The 21,421-nt window shown below is 33.7% G+C and overlaps 2 protein-coding genes across 2 annotated transcripts; one reads left to right on the plus strand and one right to left on the minus strand.

Annotated features, from left to right (window-relative positions):
* Positions 1-761: 761 nt before the first annotated feature.
* Positions 762-5,364, minus strand: LOC132608816 (uncharacterized). The gene is made up of 6 exons (XM_060322560.1): positions 4,656-5,364; positions 3,249-3,421; positions 3,069-3,159; positions 2,733-2,987; positions 1,667-1,839; positions 762-1,320 (listed from the first exon to the last, which is right to left on the minus strand). Exons 1-6 carry the CDS (start codon positions 5,049-5,051, stop codon positions 1,191-1,193), a joined length of 1,218 nt encoding a protein of 405 aa, XP_060178543.1. The 5' UTR covers positions 5,052-5,364; the 3' UTR covers positions 762-1,190.
* A 2,758-nt stretch (positions 5,365-8,122) lies between these two features.
* On the plus strand, positions 8,123-10,629 carry LOC132610619 (uncharacterized). The gene is made up of 2 exons (XM_060324935.1): positions 8,123-8,677; positions 9,135-10,629. The coding sequence occupies exons 1-2, from the start codon at positions 8,306-8,308 to the stop codon at positions 10,392-10,394; spliced, it is 1,632 nt and encodes a 543-aa protein (XP_060180918.1). The 5' UTR covers positions 8,123-8,305; the 3' UTR covers positions 10,395-10,629.
* The last annotated feature ends 10,792 nt before the right edge of the window (positions 10,630-21,421 follow it).

Genomic DNA, 21,421 nt, shown 5'->3' on the forward strand with positions numbered 1-21,421 from the left:
AGGGTCAAGAATCCCCTCTTCCTACAGTGAATTAACTGGAGTATAGTATTCTTCTACTTCTCTTTGCAAGGAATACATGTGTGTTACTGTTGCAGCACTTAAGAATCAGATCTATTTAATGTTTTGGCTTCTTGATGCGTTGCTGCTGGTTTCGACTTTTAAATGGTTTTGGGAGCGCCATGTGTTCAAAGGTTTTCATTTGTCAACATTTGTATTGGCCAGTAAGAAGCATGCGAGTCCTTTGTGGTCGACTTATGTGTTACCAATGCTGGTGACAGAGTATTTGATAATCTGAACATCAACCATACTTATCGTAAAAAGTGAAAGAGAAAAATGATCCAGCGAGGATGAAATGCTACATTCTTTTTATACCAGGGTGATGTCAAGACAGGCACGTTGATTACCGGATATTGACGTTGTTTACTTGTACAGATACTAACTTTGCCACCAAGATTTAAGCTATTTGAAGGACATCACTGACTTTTTTCTGCATCTGTAAGTTTCGAACTTAGATAGTTTGTGGTTCTCATCGACTGTTTGTTAGATTACGCCCTTGGTTACCCCGCCTGTACTCATATGTAAGACGTAAAATTTAACATGTCAAACCGTAGGGAGCTATGTTGTGATTTATGAAGATGGTACAACTGTAAACAATAGTAGAGGAACTAACAGTGTATTACCTGCAATGCAGAGCAAAAAAAGTGACGGAAAATGCAATAACATGATTTCATATCAGAAACTCCGTCCTTGCAACATTAGACTGCCTGATGAATACAGAGTCTCCATTATTCTCCTGCTATTATTTCCAGAAAGAACAGTATACAGGGTCGATTTAAGATTACTGTTCACATATTTGTTGCTCAATAAACCACATTTACCATTTAAAACGTGTCTCAATCTTGAATGCTTGATCTCCACAATAAGAGGAAGCATTTAAGTCTTCAACAACAACAACAACAACAACAACAACCCAGTGAAATCCCACATCGTAGGGTCTGGGGAGGGTAGAGTGTACGCAGACCTGACTCCTACCAAGGTAGGACGACTGTTTCCGAAAGACCCCCGGCTCAATAAAAGCAATTTAAGTCTTCAAATTTAACAAAAAAACTTAAGAAAAAGCTATTATTATGTTACTATTGGCAAAAAGGAGAAACTGGAAGCTGGGTTATGACTCCATTCATTGTCGGGATTTATGCATTTGCAGCCACAATTCCTTGAAGAAGCGGTGCTCCATTGTAACTGCCTAATGTTTCATCATCTTCTTCTTCTTCATCTTCTTCTATTTGCCAGAGAAATCTAGCATATGCAGCAAGCACGTCGCTGAAAGAAAAAGAAAAAAAACAAGTCAGTCAGACAATGAAAACAATGATCTTTATGGGCTAGCAGGAACCAACAAACCTTTTTCTCCCAACAAACTATGTAAAATGCAAAGTGCAAACTATTGAACATCATACATAAGATCGCCAACAAACTTATATTAGTATCTTTTTTCATTGAACTTTTTAATGATATCAAATAGTTGCACATTTCTCACATCACATAAATCTCTAAAAACCATTTTTTAGTGACAAAATGAGTAGGATATTCTTTAGACAATGAAGTTGATATTTTTTATTTTATTTGAAGTGTTCTGAATAAAAAGAGAGGGACCTCAAGTCAACATTACCTGTCTTCTGGAGAAGCTTGAACTGCCCTCTTAAAGTATGATGATGCTTTATATTTGTCATGATGAAGTTGCCAAGTCAACATAGCATAATGTGAAATAGTTTCTCCATCAGTAGGATCCGCTAGTATTGCACGTGAATAATATTCTTCTGCACCTTGTAGGTCTCCCTTGGACTGCAGGTCCAACAACAAACATGAGAAAGGATAAAATGTTTTATCAACAATGACAGCTTAGAGTTTTTCCTTGAATTATCAAGTTCTGATAAGTACACTCGAAACTGTTGTAGCATTTGTATAGATCTTAAGTGACCAGAATGTCAAAGAAGCAGTGGAAAGTTGGAATCTAAAAGAAGTTGATAGTTCCATCAAGAACACCTGGCAGATGATTCTTGCAGGTATCTTTTTGAGTATTTGGAAGGAAAGGAATCGCAGATGTTTTGATGGTATCTCAACTCCAAGCAGTAGTCTAAAATCTTTCCATCTTTTTAATGTTTTCAGTTGGAGCAATCTATCCCCTGTAAATGACATATTACCCCTTTTAGACTTCATTAGCTCCATCAATATGGCTTAGAGACCATATTTTTGCTTTCTGGTTAACTCCCTGATTTAGATTTGAAGTTTTTGTTCTCAGGAGTTAACCATGATTCTTTTGTGTATGTAACATGCATCTACTCGATGCCTTCCTAATACAACATCTTATTTCATCAAAAAATAAAAAAATAAAATGGCACAATATACAAGAAAAACTCGTATTCAAACTGAGTGGATATAGTTTTCCATCACAATTGTGTTAAATTAGGGTAAAGTGGTGGTTATTTTGTACAATTTAGAGAAAGAGTTGAAATCTTAAAAAGCACGTCTCAGTGAGAGCTTGATCTGGAAAATCAACTGTCTACCATCTGAACACTCTTGACGAGAATGACTGTGTCGATGGATGCAGCTTTGAACAATTACTCTTAATCAAGTTAAGAGGACATACGCATTTCAGGTGGGCGCTGGTCTCAGCATATGATGGTTGAAAACGTACTAATGAAGAATATTTGAGGCAGAAAAGAAGAAACATTCACCTGACTAAGAAATTTAGCATAGTTTCTTAAAAGCATGGGGTTATGAGGATTTTCTTTGATCATCCTAATATAGCACTCCTCCGCATTTCCGTCCATATCAGGTACAGCTGCAGAATAATCAACAGGAGAGCCACCACTAAATATATTATCCCCGATTCCTAGTCCTGCTGCAAGATGTAAGGGAGAGCTAACAGGTCTGTTATCTTCTTCGTAATTCAGGTTCCTGGATACAGTAGCTTCCTCAGGTACCTCAATCTGGCACATCCAGAAGAAACCTTCAGTCAAAAAGAGTTCACACGTATATACTCATGGCAAAGCAGAAAGAATGGAAAATACCTTTGTCTTATCACTTTGCATGTTCATTTCATCCTCACTTTCATCGTCATTGATATCCCAAAGAAAACTCGCATATGCTGCAAGAACATGGCTGGAAACAATAACAGATTACAATCAATATCTAATTGGACCAATTACTCATTCTCTCAATCAACAAAAAAGGTTTAAGTCAAGTATAACCTGTTTTCAGGAGAAGCATGAACTGCACGTTCAAAGTAATCCGATGCTTTATATTTATCTTGGTGCAGCTCCCACACTAATTTAGCATACTGTGACAAGATATCTCCATCTTTTGGATCTGCTAGTGTAGCTTGAAAGTAATAGTGTTCAGCTCCAGAAAGATCTCCCTTTGACTATAGACCAAATGGCAGCAAGTTATATCGACAAAGATTGTCACCACATAAAGCATGTAATGTTTTGGGTGCTTTTCCAGCCAAACCATAAGAAGATCTATCATGACCAGATTTTCGAAGTATCAAATGGAAGAGCGTTTGACACAGGCGATATTTTGTATGCTTTTTACACTTTAACAACTAGCAAATTTCACACGGCCATACATTGCTAAAAATCATGAAAGTGGAACTCACTTTCCCTCTCAGTGAGTTGGTTATGAAACTGTTAATCATACTTGGTAGAGGATTAACGTTTCGAAATGAGACAACTGATTATATTGGATTCTAATTTGTTAGCAAGTAATTCAAATTACTGTTACTATCCTGACATACTCGTCAAACTGGCATACTTTATCAAGGGGCAACTTAACAGCAAAAGCTAGAAGTCAATGAAAGCGCAGCCCAGTGTACGACACATCCCATGTTCACGCAAGGTAGGGGAAGAGTCGCACCCAGGCGGGTGAAATGTAGGCAGCCTACCCTGACGCAAGCAACAGTGGTTAATTCCACGGCTCAAACCCATGACCTATAGTTCACACTAGGGCTGGCAAAATGGTTAAAGAAAACAAGTAACCATCCAATCCGACCCATTAAATATGGGTTGGATAATCGACTTCTTAAAAATGGATCAAATATGGATAATACTAAAAAATGGATATCCAATGCATAATATGGATATGCCTATTATCAATACTCATTTGTCTGCTTGTTATTTCATGAGTTTTTGCTTTCTGGGAGTCTAAGCTTATTTTGGCTTTTAGCTTGTATTTTCACCTGACTATTCCTGAAGCCATGGATAATATTTACACACATATTATCAATAAGCTAACCCATTTTTTTATCCGTGATAAATATGGGCAGGTCGGATATTTTATCCCTTTTTGTTTAACCCATTTTTGACCCACCCATATCCGATCCAACCCACCCGTTTGCCACTCCTAGTTCACACACATACAACTTTACTTTCTCCAGGGCTCCCCTTCAACAACTAGAAGCCAATGATGAGATAAATTCCAAAGAGGTGACAGCAGTTAACCAATTAGAATACCAACTTTGCAGCTATAGAACCCTTGAAGAAACTTATCATTACAACTATACAAACTCCAAAGGAACTTACACATGGAATCAAACAAGTTGACTAAAAAACAAAATTTTCTAAAGGAACAGGAAAAAAAAAAAGAAAAAAAAAACTCACCTGTAAAAGTTGAGCATAATTCCTCAAAAACAAAGGATTAGAGGGATCTTCTTTAAGAACCCTCTTATAATATTCCTCAGCATCTCCATTTCCATCAAAATCTAAAGGTGCAAAGTCAACTCCACCACTATTTACACCATTTCCATCAACCCCAAATCCAGTAGCAAGATACATTGAATTAATTACTGGTTCACTTTCTTTTTCTTTTTCAACTTCTTCATTTTCATCTTCCTCAATTAATCCCATTTCCCTATTTCCAAAACTAAAATCACAACTACCTATATCTAATATATTTTCCCCTATTGTCACAGACCTCATTAAATCTTGATTTTCCATCATTCCTTCAACACCATCATCAGGATTATATATACAAAATGATGGTTCTTTAGGCAACATTTTGAACTTTCTTGCTTATGGGAGGATAAAGATGTCACCTTTAAGCTGTACACTTTTTCAAGATTAGAACAAATTGAAGTATTTCAAGATAACCCTTTTAAATTCCAATCAGATTGAGCTCTACTGAATGATTTTCTATCAAGATTATTGCATTTTTGACTGAATATAAATAACCATAAAAGAAAAAAGTGTGCAGGTGAAGAATTGCAAGAAAAATAATCAAGTTGTGGAGTGTAGTTGTAGCACCATGAAAGAAGGAAAATTTGACAATTGAGTCATAAAAAGTAGGAGTATTATCCAAGTTAGTAGAATCTTCTCTTTTTTTTTTTTTTTTTTTTTTTTTTTGGGACTTTCTATTCCTAAAGCTTGACTGAAAATATTGTGGAAATTGTAATAAAAAAATAAAATAAGAAATAAAAAATAAATAAAGTTTTGTAATTAAAGTGTTCACGTGCAGTTGTGGGCTTGTGGCTACCATACTGTGCTTTTGACTGCGACAAAAAATAAGTAATTGAAGTGAAATATGAAAATAAATAAAAGGGAAATGGCATTTGAGTCTATGGACCCAATTTGGATAAAGTGGATATTTTAAGGGGAAGAAAAAGGCAAATAGTCATTTTTGAAACGCTAATTAGGTTTTAGCCATTATCTTTCAAAATCATTCAAGTTTAGTCATTTTTTAATGTGAAAAAATATTTGACAAAAGGGGTTGTTCAGGTGGTAAGCGGCCTTCACCTCCAACCTAATACATAATGGGGAAAAAGAAACTACGCAATTACTAACTAAAACTACGCCATTACTAACTAAAACTGCTAATTAGAAGAACACTCAACTACCTACTAACCTTCTAGCCTAATCTTCGACTTTCACACCTTTCTATCTAGGGTCATGTGCTCATAAGCTGAAGTTGTTTCATGTCTTGTCTAATCACCGCCACCAATTCTTTTTCGGCCTATCTCTACCTCTCCTAACTCCTGTTATAGCCAACCTCTCACACCTCCTCTTCACATGCCTGAATCATCTCAATCTCGCTTCCTTCATCTTGTCTGCCACGGGAGCCACTTCCACCTTGCCCCGTATAACTTCATTCTGAATCATATTCCTCCTCCTAGTATGCCCACACATCTATCTGAGCATCCTCATCTCCGCTACACTCATCTTCTGTACATGGGCAATCTTGACTGGCCAGTAGCCAGCACTCTGTTCCATACAACAAATTCGGTCTAACCACTACTCTGTAAAATTTACCTTTAAGCTTTAGTGTCACATTCTTATCGCACAGTACCCTAGATTCGAGCCTCCGGTTCACCCATCCCACCCACAATACAATGTGCAACATGCTTATCAATCACCCCGTCTCCTTGGATTATGGACCCAAAATACTTGAAACTACCTTTCTTGGATATGACTTGTGGTTCGAGTCACCAAGGGAGCAAAATGGTAATCGTTTTGAGAATTCTTTCGTATTTTAATTAGGATTATTTTTGTTCAATTATTTTTTGTTGCGCCAAAAGAATGATTATTTCACTATTACATTTCATATAGTTGCTAAATATGTAGTAAGCTGCCCATAAAATGATGATCCCCCTTAATTTTTACAGTATTATTTTGAGGTGGGTTAGAGGTTGAGCCATGAATAATAAATGCAATGAGTTGATGAGTGGAGTGTTTCCTGGTTTTGTGCTCTATTTGATAAAGAAATTTGTCTCGTTCTCATCAATGATTTCAAGATCTTATGTAGGGTATATTTTATTAAAAGAAACTTGTGTACTATTATACTCCAACTATAAGGGCTCGTTTGGTTGGAAACAACTTATCCCAGGATAACTAATCCAGGGATAAGTTATTCCGGGATTAGTTATTCCACCCTCAAGGTGGGATAAAAAAACACTTTAATCCCGGATTTAGTTATTTCGAGTTTTTTTCCCAACCAAACGTAGGATAAGGCGGTACTAATTTTTATCCCAGGACTATTTTTCTCTATCTATCATACCAAACCAGCCCTAAATGGCACAGTTGCAGGTTTCAACCCCCCGCGCCCTTTAGTTTTGTTTGATGAATGAATAAATAGGAAAGATAATCAAATTTAATTTCTGGTTAAAATTATTCTCTTGGTCCTAAAAAGAATGTTAAAGTTCTAAATTTGTCAGTGCACCTAACTCTCGTATAAATTCAGAAGTTCATTTCTTATTCTTTAAAAAAAGAATTACTATAAACTATAAATCACTATATATGTTTTCCACATGATGCTTATGAAATGTGAACTCTTTTTCAACTAGTCAACCTCACAAGCTATCCGAGACAATTAGTTACCTTTTTACATTTTTAATAAAATAAAAAGATATTACATTAGGATAACTGAAAAGAATATACTGAGATTCTGAGCATTGAACTGATTATTATTGCATGGAAAACTCTCGTCGCGATATCACTAGATTATAGTAATGTAATTACCATTAATTTTATTCTTTGTGTAGGAAAGCTACGTCTTTAATTTCATTGCTGGATCCTGGATCCTGGATGCACAAAGACATAGTGTTTCTTATTGCTCAATATGTATAAACGAGACTTTCTAAAAACAAAGATTGTATTTATAAAATTTACACATATGACAAAGACTTTTCCCTATAACAAAAGGTCCATCAGTCCATGTTGTTTTAATATTTCTTTACTTATCAAGTTGGAAGGATCACAAATAATAAACGGGTCTAATTATATATTAGTCGCAAATTCTGGTTCGTCTGTGGTTATACTTCAAACCAGAAGTGTTATATTCAGATTATATTTTAAACTATATTAGTATATTACCCTCACAAATATCATAACCATATGGATGATATGCGTATAGTGTAGCTAGTAAATTCGTTAGATTTGAGAGATTTTCACAAGTAAACGGACATAACATTTTGATATATTAAAAATTAAATACGCTTAGTGATGCGAAAAGGCCACAATTGACATTTATCCAAGGAACAAAAAACTTAATTTCTACAATAAAAAGGGTTGAAGAACCTTATGGCCAAAAAAACACACACATTATTTCAAAACATATCTTCTTCCTTTGTAACAATGCGTTAATGTTCTCTCCGCGAGACTTCACCATCCTCCTCCTCCTCCTCCTCCTCTCTTCCTTTCCCGATTTCCCTCGCCGTTCCTTTCAAGGGGACGACGAGCGAAGCCTCCTCGTTCCACCACTAGGATTCTCACGAACAATATTTCCTCATTAAAGGTCATAAATATTCAAAATTTTCAAAATGGGGGTCTTGAAACCGTTCCAACTCTTGGAAATAAACATCATCTCCGCTCAGGATTTGGAACCAATTTCCAAGAAGATGAAAACCTACGCCACCGTGTGGGTCCACCCTACGCGGAAGCTAACCACCGCGGTGGATGTTGAAGGTGGCAACAACCCTACGTGGAACGATAAATTTGTTTTTCGGGTGGATGAGGAGTTTCTTCGGCAAGATACCTCAGCCGTACAAATAGAGATTCATTGTGGCCATTGGTTTAAGGATTCTCTCGTCGGTTCCGTTCGCGTCCTCGTCGGAAATCTCATCCCTCCTCCGGCTCGGACTCACCATAATCATCATCCTCATCATCTTGGCATGCGTTTTGTTGCACTTCAGGTTTAATTTGTTCATTTAGTTTATCTCCTTATTTTGTTTTTCTTGTTTTCTCCCTTTTTGTGTGACATTGGAATTTTTGTTTAACTTGCGTACGTAAAATTGCATGCATGCATGTAAATTGTTACTTCATTCTTCCCTCTTTCCTTTTAATTTCACTATATATCACATTTATAAAATGTATTTATATCTCTCTTTCCCAAAATTTGGTGTCAAGGAACTTTTTTTGTTATGACCTTATATGTTTTATAATTGCAATAGATAGCTTCATTTATCATCCCTGACAAATGAAAGATTTTCACACATTTGCTTATAAAATGTTGTTTGATTGAGTTGTTAAAGATATTGATTAATTGGTTCATATTGTGATTGGTGTATAACCTAATTACAATTCAAAATATTTTCTTTCATCGAAATTTATGTAATTAAAAATTTAAAAGGTGGATCTATTTTGGTTTAGGTACGCCGTCCATCAGGGCGACCTCAAGGGATATTGAACATTGGTGTTGCATTACTAGATAGTACTATGAGAAGTATGCCGTTATATACCGAATTAAACAAGTCAGCAGTTGGATATCGCGATTTGATGGAAGAAGAACAGCTCGCTCACCATAGCCAGAAAACAATTGCTGATAAAACTACCACCACCACCAACAACAACAACAACAATACCAATAACAATGTGACCACTATTTATACCAATAACAATGTGACCACTATAAAACCAATATTGTTACGTACAAAGAGTGAACGTAGCGAACGCGTCAAGTTCGATGATGATGTTCCAAAGGCTAATAGTTCAAAAGTTGCAAAACCCTCAAAAAAGAAGAAGGCAAATTATGACAAAGAAAGCTCAATTCTTAGTATTTCTTTGGAGCCTCCACCCCAAATGATGGTGAAAAAGAAAGGCAAAGCAAGTTCTGTGATAAGTGGTGCAGAGTTAAAAGAGAAATCAAAGCCCAAAGATAAAAACGGTAGGGCAGGCTCAGTTCTTAGTGACTCAGTTGTAAGCAAAGAGTCATCTCTTTATAATAATGGGCCTAAAGAAGATAATAAACCCAAGCTCAAACTTATAGCTTTAGAGCTTGAAAACAAAGACAAGCCCACTAATGAAAAGAAACCTGCCTATGACCCATCAACAACTAAAGTAGTTGATGAAAAATCTCTCACAAAGCCCAAAGGCTTATTGGATGGTGATAAACAAGTTGAGCCCACAGAGCCAATAACGGTCATAGGAAAGCCCATTCCAAATTATAGTGGATATGAGTTTGGAGGCCCAAAAGGGCCGGGACACAATGGAAAATTTGTATTTGGAGGCCCAATCAAGGGAAATCCTCATCATTGGACTGACTCAGAAATTGGGCCTTCAGCATCTGAGGTCGCAGCGGCAGTGGCTGTGGCTGAAAAGAAATACCCATTGGATGATCAACAAAGCTCAGTTTTGGATGGTTGGAGTTTGGACGAGAGCGTCGAGGGGCTCAGGTCCAAACTCGAGAGGTGGCGGACAGAACTGCCGCCAGTATACGACCGGGGGAACGCCTCGAGCAGCTACCAATCGACCGGTCGTCACACGAGGAGGCATGCACGTGGGTCAAGTGGATTGTTTTCTTGTTTTGGTAATATTATGGGGTATGAATGCCAATGCATTTGTGGTAAGCCTAAGAAGAAATATAGCACAAGGTTCTATAGCCCATCAGTTGGCAGCAGATCATTATTTTGAAAAAAGCCCAAGCCCAAACCCAGGTCAAATTTTTTTGAAGGCCCAGGTGGAATCAAATTGAATGCTGTAGCAAAGCCCATTTCTTTCAGTTGCTGAACACCAATGCTTTCCACTATTCTTGTTTGTAATTCTTAACGAGCGACGGATTCAAGATTTTAAATTAGCGCATGTCGATACTATCGTACCATTTCTCTTTTGTGACAATGAATTTCGAGCTTAACATAAATATATTTGTTCTCTATATCTTTATCAATGGCTTTTATCATTTTATTATTGTTAAATATTGGATTTGGTTTTTGAATCAGCATTTTCTTTAGGTAATGCCTTCTTGTTTTTTCACTAATTAGATTTACAAGATGGCTGGTTAGCAGCATGATAGACAAATTTCACGAGGTTTAATTATAGTAGCATGATTAATGTTTAGCGTGTTGATATAAATCTCAAATATTGGATGATGAAACATCTTTTATTAATAAAATATCTTATACCTTTTTAAGTTTTTTTTGCTCAGTAAACAACATATATAACACTTCTTCAGACAAATGCATAAAATGTTTTGTCGACTATTATGTCTTCTAAGTTCCACTTTTTGGTCCCTGAAGTAATTGTTACATCAATATTTTGTCAATTTTACTTCAGGGAGGGAAATGCTTAGTTTACACTAATTGCCATTTTTTTGTTATAAAAAGAACATAAAAAGAATTTGACAAGAAACTAAAAAATTTAAAAATAAAGCAGGTTTTCCCAAACATTTTATTTCTCATTTCGTTATCAATAATATTTGCTAAAGTACCCCCTAATTTTATTATTTTAGCTGACTATCTTTTTTCAGACGTTAATTGGCAAAAACGATACATAATAAAAAGAACAATCAATGTCAAACATATAACTATATAGGAGCTCATAAAGTTTGTGTTTTTTTTTTAATCCCCTTATTTGAATTAGTGGTTCCGTGGTTACCGACAAAATTCCCAAATGAGAACAATAAAACAAAACAAAATAATTTGAAGTTACAACTAATTCATCATTCATGTTTTAAAACCATTCTTTAATGTTACCGACATGAGTTGCTGTGGGATGACTGGGTTCTTCCATCCTTAATAGAGGTTTAGAATTTAAGCACTAGGAATGGAAAAAAGCATGTTGGGAGCGCTGCCCTCAAAATGGACCCTAATATGGGATCCGAACTTCTAATGCGAGTACCGGATATCGGGTAGAAACAAAAAAAAACTAATCATTTTTTAATGTTACTTAAAGAATAGGACTCATAAAGTTTGTGTTTTTTTTTTAATCCCCTTATTTGAATTAGTGGTTCCGTGGTTACCGACAAAATTCCCAAATGAGAACAATAAAACAAAATCAAATAATTTGAAGTTACAACTAATTCATCATTCATGTTTTAAAATCATTCTTTAATGTTACCGACATGAGCTGCTGTGGAATGACTGGGGTTTTTACATCCTTAATCAGAGGTTTCGAATTCGAGCATTAGGAACGGAAAAAAGCATCTTGGGAGCACTACCACCAAAATTGACCCTAATATGGGATCCGAATTTCTAATGCGAGTACCAAATACCGGGCAGAGAAAATTAAAAAAAACAAATAATGTTGCTCAAAGAATAGGAAAAGTTGGTGAATGCTAAAAGAAAAGGTGCATAACTAAATCCTATTTTAATACAAAAAGATGTGAAAATAAAAAGAAAAGAAAGAAGGCGTGGAGGAAGGTGGTGACAGAATGATGGTTCGTATCTTCAAATTTCAGCTCTCAAATTATGAGGAATATCCTCCTCCTTCCATTGGGTCCCTGTGGTTTTTCTGAAGAACACTTTTTTATTGCTTTATTTATATATACTTCCTCCGTTTCAATTTATATGAGTCCATTTGATTGAGCACGACATTTAAGAAAGAGAGAAGACTTTTGAAACTTGTGATTCAAATAAGTCTTGAAAATTTGTGTGGCTGTAAATCATTCATAAAGTGAATTTGTTTTCAAATTATGAAAGAGGTCCTTCATTTTGGCACGGAATAAAAAGGAAATAAGTTCAAACAAATTGAAACAGAGAGAGTAATATTTTTAAAAGTAACAGCAAATTGAAAAAAAAAAATAGAGAGATTAAGAAAAGGAAATTCTTCTTTTATCTTAATGGTTCAAAGAAAGAAAAAAGTGCACGATAAAAGAATTGAGTTGGTCAACATTATTTTTCAACTAGATAATTGCCAATTTTTTAAGCTTTTGGGCTTGTGTTTTTGCAACTAATTGGTTGATGAGCTTAACGAATTAAAATTACACTATAATAATTCTGTTAATAACTAAATTAGACATATATTTTTTTCCTTATCAATCTCTCTTCCAAGTTAAAGTTCATGTTGTTTATTAACTTTTAGGTAGTTCCTTTGTTTCACTTACACTATTTTCTAGTAATCTGTTTAAAAAAGGAATAATATGTACTTATATTTTCTTAATGAAAAGGTTTTATAGCCGCACACATATTATAACATATTTAAATTACAAATTTTAAAATGTCTACATCACACAAATATTATGACATACTTTATACCATTAAATTTTTATTTACTTTTAAAAAATTATATCGTGTCAAACTATACATGCCAAACAAAATGCAACTGAGGAGTATGGCAAAGTAAAGTTGATGTTGAAAGAGAATGTTATATATTCCTTTAACCAGCTTTTGGTGTTTGGCTACTATTTGAAGAATAGTTCCTTCCATTAAAGGTGAAAAAGAGAAGGAGAAAACAACTCCTTGTGGGAAAGTTAAGGAAAACGAAAAAGAAGACGTAACAGGCCATATATTAATTTTCACCTCCACTTAATTTGATGTATACCAAACTAACAGTACTAGATTTGAAGCCAAGAAAAGATATACTATGAAAATATATGGTTTATTGACCTTCTTTTCAGGCAAATGTATTGAAAGAAACGAATCTAGAATTTAAATTGGATGAATTTACTGATGAAGATTTTTAATATTGAGCTCTTTGTATTTCTAAAATTACGGATTAATATAGACATGTTTGTTATAGTTTTAATAAGCTTTTACATGTAAATTTATATTTCGTATAAAAATATTAAATTCAGACAAATCAATATTGCAACGTTACATCCATCAGAACTGTTAAAGAGTGTTACTATTATTTACTACTGACCAAAAAGGTGAACAAATGCAATGAACAATTGGACTAATTGGATTTTTTTGTTACATAGAGAAAGGAAGATAATGAAAATCAAAATCACAACTTTATCGAATGAAAACTCCATGATAGTACTACTAAACTAATCAAACCCACACTTAACACATGGAAAACTCCATCAATATTACTAAACTGTAGTAAATTTGGCACCTGTTGACTTAAACCGTGTATATGCTTCTCTTCTGCTGTATAACTAATTCGTCAAAGATTAAAAATAATTTTTCAACAAAAAGACATGCCACAAATGTTTTTACTGGTCTACATGAGGTGTTAATTAGTCCAAAAATTTATAATTTAATTATAAAAAATTTATTTTACTCTTTATAAATTTTATTTTACTCTTATTGAGAAGTTTTTATGATCAAATCATGGCATGTATTGTCCATCTTGGTCGAACAAGCCTCCCAGATTTGTCTCTCAGAATACGTCATTAGCTGATCAAAAGCATGTATATCATGTGATTCACTTTACTCTCTCATTCCTGATGAGAAATTTGGCTCATGTGGACACCTTCTTTAGAAGTTTTGTCAACCTACAAACCTGTAAGTCCTCTGTAACCCGGACTTATCATCCCGTCCTCTGTTATGAGTGTAACATTCAAAATTATAAATTTCAAAAGTCTTGATCACATAATGATATATTTAAGATCGTAATTTTAATTATTTATTTATTTCTTAAACTCAATATAGACTTAAACTACAAAAGATAAATCTAACAGCGGCAATATATAATTTCAATATTTTAATTAGCCAAATATTTAAAATTAATTCATAAAGTAACTTTTTTTTCTTTTCTCAAATTGATTTGTATTGATCAAACAACAGTCAGTTGTACACAGCATTAGAAAGCCTCTTTGACAACCCAACATGGAAAGTTCTCAAACCAAAAAACTTCATAAATAGTGATAAAGCTAAGTTCTCTAATTTATGACTACACGTATTAACACGTCTATATATGTATAAATATATAAATAAAACCTACATCGTCTAAATGCCAGATATCTTCACAGGAAGGAGTGATTCTCGTCATAAAATAACTTCTCATCAACATAAAAAAAAAAACATACCACAAATGTTATGTTTTTGCTGGTCTTAATGGGTGCTAAGTCCTAAGCTGTCTCAGACTATCAGCTAACTGAAAAGCAGTATGGGTCCCACAAGCACAAAGCCTCCCGGTCAGCCGCGATCATTGTCGGCTTACGTGGCATTAGGACATGCTCTAAGTCACGTGACTTTACGCCCCACTTTGTCGGATTGTCCCTATGATGCGACAAGGTTTTGCCTTTTTGGATTATTCTTGGATTATTATCCATTACCAATTTCTCGTCTCTTTCCCCATATTTTCAGTTTATTATCACAATCATTTTTTTTTTCCTTCTTTTAGCAAGCACGATAAAAAAGACCAGCAAAAGCTGTTATTTGTTCCTTCCATCTCAAAATATTTATGCTTTCTCGTTAAAAATATTCATCTCAAAATACTTATTATTTTAAGAAATTAAGTTAAAACTAAGAAAAAAGGGTAAAAATTATCACTCTGCTTTTAAAAAAAGGCTAAAATTATCCTCCGTTAAGAATTTGTGTAAAAAATACCCCTCCTGTCATTAAATTTTTTAAATATATCTCCGTCTTAACGAAAATTCCCAAAATAAACCGATTTCATTTTTTAAACCGGCTACATTTAAACCCCGACCCAATAAATTAAAAAAAAAAAAAAACATACGATCATAGAGCCAAAGATTTGATTTTTCGTTCTGATTGGCTTGACATGAATCAAGGAAAAAAAAACCACAATTTAAATATCTTGAATTATTCATTGATTTGATACACGAAGTTGTAATAAAGGCTTATTTCTAGTATGAATTTAGCGATCCAACTATATTCTAGACAGGTTTAAAAAATGAAATTGGGTTATTTTGAGAAATTTGGGAATTTCTGTTAAGACTTGGGTATATTTGAAAACTTTAACGGCGAGAGGTGTATTTTTTATCCAAATTTGTAACGGAAGATATTTTTAGCCTTTTTCCCAAAGTAAAAGAACATTTTTGACCCTTTTTCCCTAAAATTAAATATTTGTCCCCTATTTTACCTTCTATATTAATATTAATTACCACATTTAAGATGGAAAAAGTATATTCTTAAGAGACATGTCAAAGAAAAACGCGAAAAACTATTTTGAGACGGAAAGAGTGTATTCTTTCCACATTTTCTTTTCACTTTCGTTAAGCACGAAAATTTTAAAGATTTGAGCCAAAGGTTCACCATTATGTTAGGATTTGGTTAGATAATAATAAGAATAATAATAATAATAATAATAATAATAATAATAATCATTATTAATAATAATAATAATAAAAAAGGAATATTGGTATTTAGATGAAAACGCTTTATTTATGATTTTAAATGAAAAAAAAAACAAAAGTTTTGAAACGAAAAACCAATACATAATTAGGTTCTTGCAAATTAACACATATGTTCTCTGGTATCCAAAAACTAATGAACACGAAATTAAATGTGTGTTAATAAATTGATAAACGAAAAAACAATACATAATTAGGTTCTTGCAAATTAACACAATGTTCTCTAGTATCCAAAAACTAAAGAACACGAAATTAAATGTGTGTTAATAAATTGATATAGGAAAAATCTTTTTTCTTCTGAAGAAAATATTTTTTAAAATGAGAAAAAACGACGTACTGTATGTTTATTATATGTGGAAATTATTTCTTATTATGAATGTTCCAACTTTTGTTCAACTTATTTTGTGGCAATCATGAATGTCAACACTTAGATATTATTATTAATATAAAAAAATCTTACCAACATATTTACTTTTACATAAACATAGACCTTGTACAAATTATTATATGTCATATACATGTATAGAAAAATAATTGCAAACCGATTTTTAAGACAATATTGGTACTGCATATGAATAGGCTATTTATTTAATAATAGCCTATTCATTTTTTTTTTCTTACACACTGATTTTACAAAACCAATGGTAAAAAGCTATTTTTTAATGTTAATATAAAAGTTGATTTTTAAGACAATATACTACTGATATTAATTATTAAATATGAGGTCTATTTCAGAAATGCAATACAATTATTGATCGTTTGGTTCCTTTCGGATCCAACATTTCTATGTGAAAATGTTTTTATGTTACTATCTTCAAAACTACTGTAACAATTGATCACCTATTTGTTGTTCCTATTTTATTTCTGTCCCTCGATTGACCCACTAATTCTATGTTTATTGTCTATTTTATTCAATTTCCTAATAAAATAACGAAATTATCTAACGGTGGCCCCAGCCCCCAAATCGGGGATTCTTGATCCCTGAAATTTTGGACTTCTAGGATTGTAGACCTGAAGTAGTATATTGTTAGTATCATATCCCGACTTTTTTTTATTTATCGAAAGCAATAAAATATTCCTACTTGATGATTAATACAAGTGATTAGTTATCAAAAAAGAAACGAAAAAGAAAGCAATAAAATTAAATAAAGAAAAGAGAGAAGCAAAAAGAAAAAAGAAAAAAAAAAAAGAATAATGCATTGTTGAGAACCAAAAAAGGATATATTTACACCCCTTAGAATACTGAAATATCCTTTAATTCTCTTGCAAATATCTCACTTGGTTAACATTCAACTTATTGAAGCAATACGGATCTATTTGTAGACAAAAAATACTTTAATAACTTCTTATTTTCTTAAAACGTAACATATTTGAAAATAAAAATTAATTTATTAAATGACTAATATTTAGGACTCAAAAAAAAAATCATTTTAATTTGGAGAGAGAAAAAGAGAAGGCTGTCATGGAGAAGCAAAACAATTGAATAGTTAATATTAGCAGCCTATGTTTTTTTGCCATGTGAAAGGACTCAACCATCGTTTTTCATGCTAATATTAGCAGCCTAACCATCGTTTTTCATGCTAAAGCCGACAACTAAGCTTGATTAAGATTTTCTTAACCTTTGTTCGTTTAAGTATTGACAAATCTTAATTAAGATTATTAGGCAAAAGTTTTCTAAATTTTCTTCATTAGTCTTCATCATGAATATGACACTTTGTCTTTCACTTTTCGCTTGCTTTCTTCTTTTCTTTCTTTTGCTTTTCATGCTTCTCTCTTGAAGTATTTGTTTTCTTTTATGCGTTAATGTCGGTAAGATATGCGTATATGATATGAACAAGAAAGGAAATATTTGCAATTTGTTCCAATCAAATGATTCAACTAATTTATTAAACTTTTGCAATGAGGTTATAGAAATTAGTTTTTCTTATTATAATTGATGGAGAAGAGTTTAAATGGAATGATATGAACGTCAACCATTTATATAGTCAATTCTAATTTATTTGAGATTGAAGCGTAGTGAATATTTATATTGTTACCGTGTAACATTAATAATGAAGAAAAAGTAAGTTAACTGTTATAAAATAAAAACTATGAAGTAAATACACAGAAGAAATATGTAGAGAGATATCAGATTATCTTACTTCTGCTCTTTCAACATTGCATCTGTGCATCCTATTTATAGGAGCAACATACAAAGGAGATATTTTGGGATATTTGGGATATATGGGATATTTTGGGATATTTCCAAATTAATGAATATCCACTAGTTGGATATTTATAACACTCCCCCTTGGATGTCCATTAATAGATGATGTACCTCGTTAAAACCTTATTAAAAAAAAAACCCTGTGGGAAAAAGTCCTAATGAAGGAAAAAGAGTGCACATATCTAGAAATACGCTTTGAGAGCTGCCTCATTAAAAACCTTACCAAGAAAACCCAATGGGACAAAACTTGGTTAAGGAAAAAAGAGTACAACGCGTATTTCACTCCCCCTGACGAAGACCAAGATTCAGATGTCGGAGTCTTCACATTCCAATCTTGAATATCATCTTCTCAAGGGTTGAAGTTGGCAAAGATTTAGTGAACAAATCTGCAGGATTGTCACTTGAACGGATTTGTTGCACATCAATATCACCATTCTTCTGGAGATCATGTGTGAAAAATAACTTTGGTGAAATGTGCTTTGTTCTATCTCCTTTTATGAAACCTCCTTTTAATTGAGCTATGCATGCAGCATTATCTTCATATAATACTGTGGGTATTTTTGTATCACACTTCAAGCCACATCTTTCTCTGATGAAATGTATCACTGATCTCAACCACACACATTCTCTACTTGCTTCATGAATAGCGATTATCTCAGCATGATTTGAAGAAGTAGCAACAATGGACTGCTTGGTCGATCGCCATGATATAGCAGTACCTCCGCATGTAAACAGATAGCCCGTTTGAGATCGAGTTTTATGTGGATCAGATAAATAACCTGCATCTGCATAACCAACAAGATCTGTACTACCTTTGTTAGTATAAAACAGACCCATATCGCTAGTTCCCTTCAGATATCGCAATATATGCTTAATCCCGTTCCAATGCCTCCGTGTAGGAGAAGAGCTATATCTTGCTAGCAAATTAACAGAAAATGCTATGTCAGGTCTTGTAGCATTAGCAAGATACATAAGTGCACCTATTGCACTGAGATATGGTACTTCAGGACCAAGTAGCTCTTCGTTTTCTTCCTGAGGTCAGAACGGATCTTTTCTCACTTCAAGTGAGCGAACAACCATAGGAGTACTTAAAGGATGCGCATTGTCCATGTAAAATCGATTTAAAACTTTCTCAGTATAGGCAGATTGATGTATAAAGATCCCTTTTGCGAAATGTTCAATTTGCAGACCAAGACAGAGTTTTGTCTTTCCGAGATCTTTCATATCAAATTCTTTCTTCAAATATTCAATCGCCTTTTTGAGCTCTTCTGGAGTTCCAATTAGGTTTATGTCATCAACATAAACAGCAAGTATAATGAACCCTGATTTTGTTTTCTTAATAAAAACACATGGGCAAATGGCATCATTTATATATCCTTCATTTATCAAGTACTCACTTAGGCGATTATACCACATACGCCCTGATTGTTTTAAACCATATAATGATCTCTGTAATCTGATTGAATACATTTCCCGAGACTTTAAACCAAATGCTTCAGGCATTTTATATCCTTCAGGAATTTTCATATAAATTTCATCAAGTACGCCACATAGGCCGTGACAGCATCCATCAGTATAAATAATGTGACATCTTCTGTTGTTTGGACTGCTGGCCCAATAAACATTACGTTTACCAAGATGGATCATTTTACTTGGTAATTATTCTACGTCAACATGCTTTAAGAGACGTAGAAATCAAATCCTCACAACCTTATACAATATTGCGCGCTATATTGTATATTGTCGACAAGATATCATGTTGTATCGGTTCGCAATTCGACATAACTTACTGAGATCTCATCACTTCATTATTTTCAGGTACCTGAACCTCCTATAAGGTTTATGAAGTGTTATGTCGTAGCTCTTCAAGAGCACATTGCCTCCTTATTATGATCATTTGCTCCTCCCCTTTTCAAGGATTATTATATTTGAAACCGATTGGTCTACCATGCTCCATGCACGCTGTAGACTTTGTCCTTCAGGGACATTAAGAGCATTTTGCAGATGAAATATGAAATAGTTGGGTCAGCAAATGCTTCCAGCATTTGACTTGAATTATCTGAGGATCATACTGATGATAATTCACAACATATTTCTTAGCTGCTTATTCTCTCCCCCTTATTTTAGTGACATATGTCCCCATTTTCTTTGGAAAAATTCATCTGTGTGCATCATGGTATATCCATTAATCATGTACCGCACATCAAATGCTAAAAGATGGAAATATCTAGTTCCTGACCCTGAACCAAATATGAGGGGAGAATTTATCAAAATTTATTGATCTGAAGCATACAAGTGCTGTTGTATGCAATATATCATATCTCAGACCAACATCTGAAACTTCGTTCTCATAAGCAATGGTTTAGCTGTATTATGGAGGCATCCAATGCCAAACCAACTTAGATATAAATCAGCATTATCAAGATGATTGTCTTGATTACATATTCTGAAAATTGTGCTTCCAACTCAATTATTTTGAGCAAGCAACTTTGTAAATGTCAAACTGCCAGTTGACAATAAACATACATGTGACTGTCTTAAATAGATGCATCTATTTAAGACATCACATTGCAGGTGAAGGGGCCCACATTCACCTTTTATATTTTTCAGAATTTTTGGGATTCAGTCCCAACATTAGCTGGTGTAATCAACTTATCATGAGAACAAGCAACACAAACAAATTCTTGAAGAATCTTCTAGTTCTTCAATATGTTTTTTAATACTCAATTAACACATCAGATTTAAATCAGGACGATCAAAATGGTCTTGTCAACTGATAAAATTATCTGTACCCGTAAACTTCAAGTTTACTATGACGAGTGTTATTTCCTTTAATAAACTTCTGGTTTACTATTGCATGAAATTTTATGTCAAAACTTCTGGTTTATTGTGACATGCGATCTCATCATGCTCGGGTAACGCTTTACACACGTGACCCTACCCGTAATAAGTTGGAGATATTCAATCTTCCAATCATCTGTAGTCTCAATATGATGATCATTTTTCTCGCTAGTAAACTTCAGGTTTACTAGAATTTATTTTCCGATCGAAATAATTATGATCTGAGATGAATGGTACTATCATATATAAGCTCTTCAAGAGACATCAATTTGTTCACCATAATCATATATTATTTGGACACTGCTAGTGTCATGATACTTGTAAATAAATAATTAGCTCTTCTGGAGCCTTTGATCATTAATTTCTATTACCAAATATTTCTTAAATACTTCTGGTACCATGAAAGCAAATTTC

The sequence above is a fragment of the Lycium barbarum genome, chromosome 9 (assembly GCF_019175385.1).
Source record: "Lycium barbarum isolate Lr01 chromosome 9, ASM1917538v2, whole genome shotgun sequence".
Taxonomy (NCBI): Eukaryota; Viridiplantae; Streptophyta; class Magnoliopsida; order Solanales; family Solanaceae; genus Lycium; species Lycium barbarum.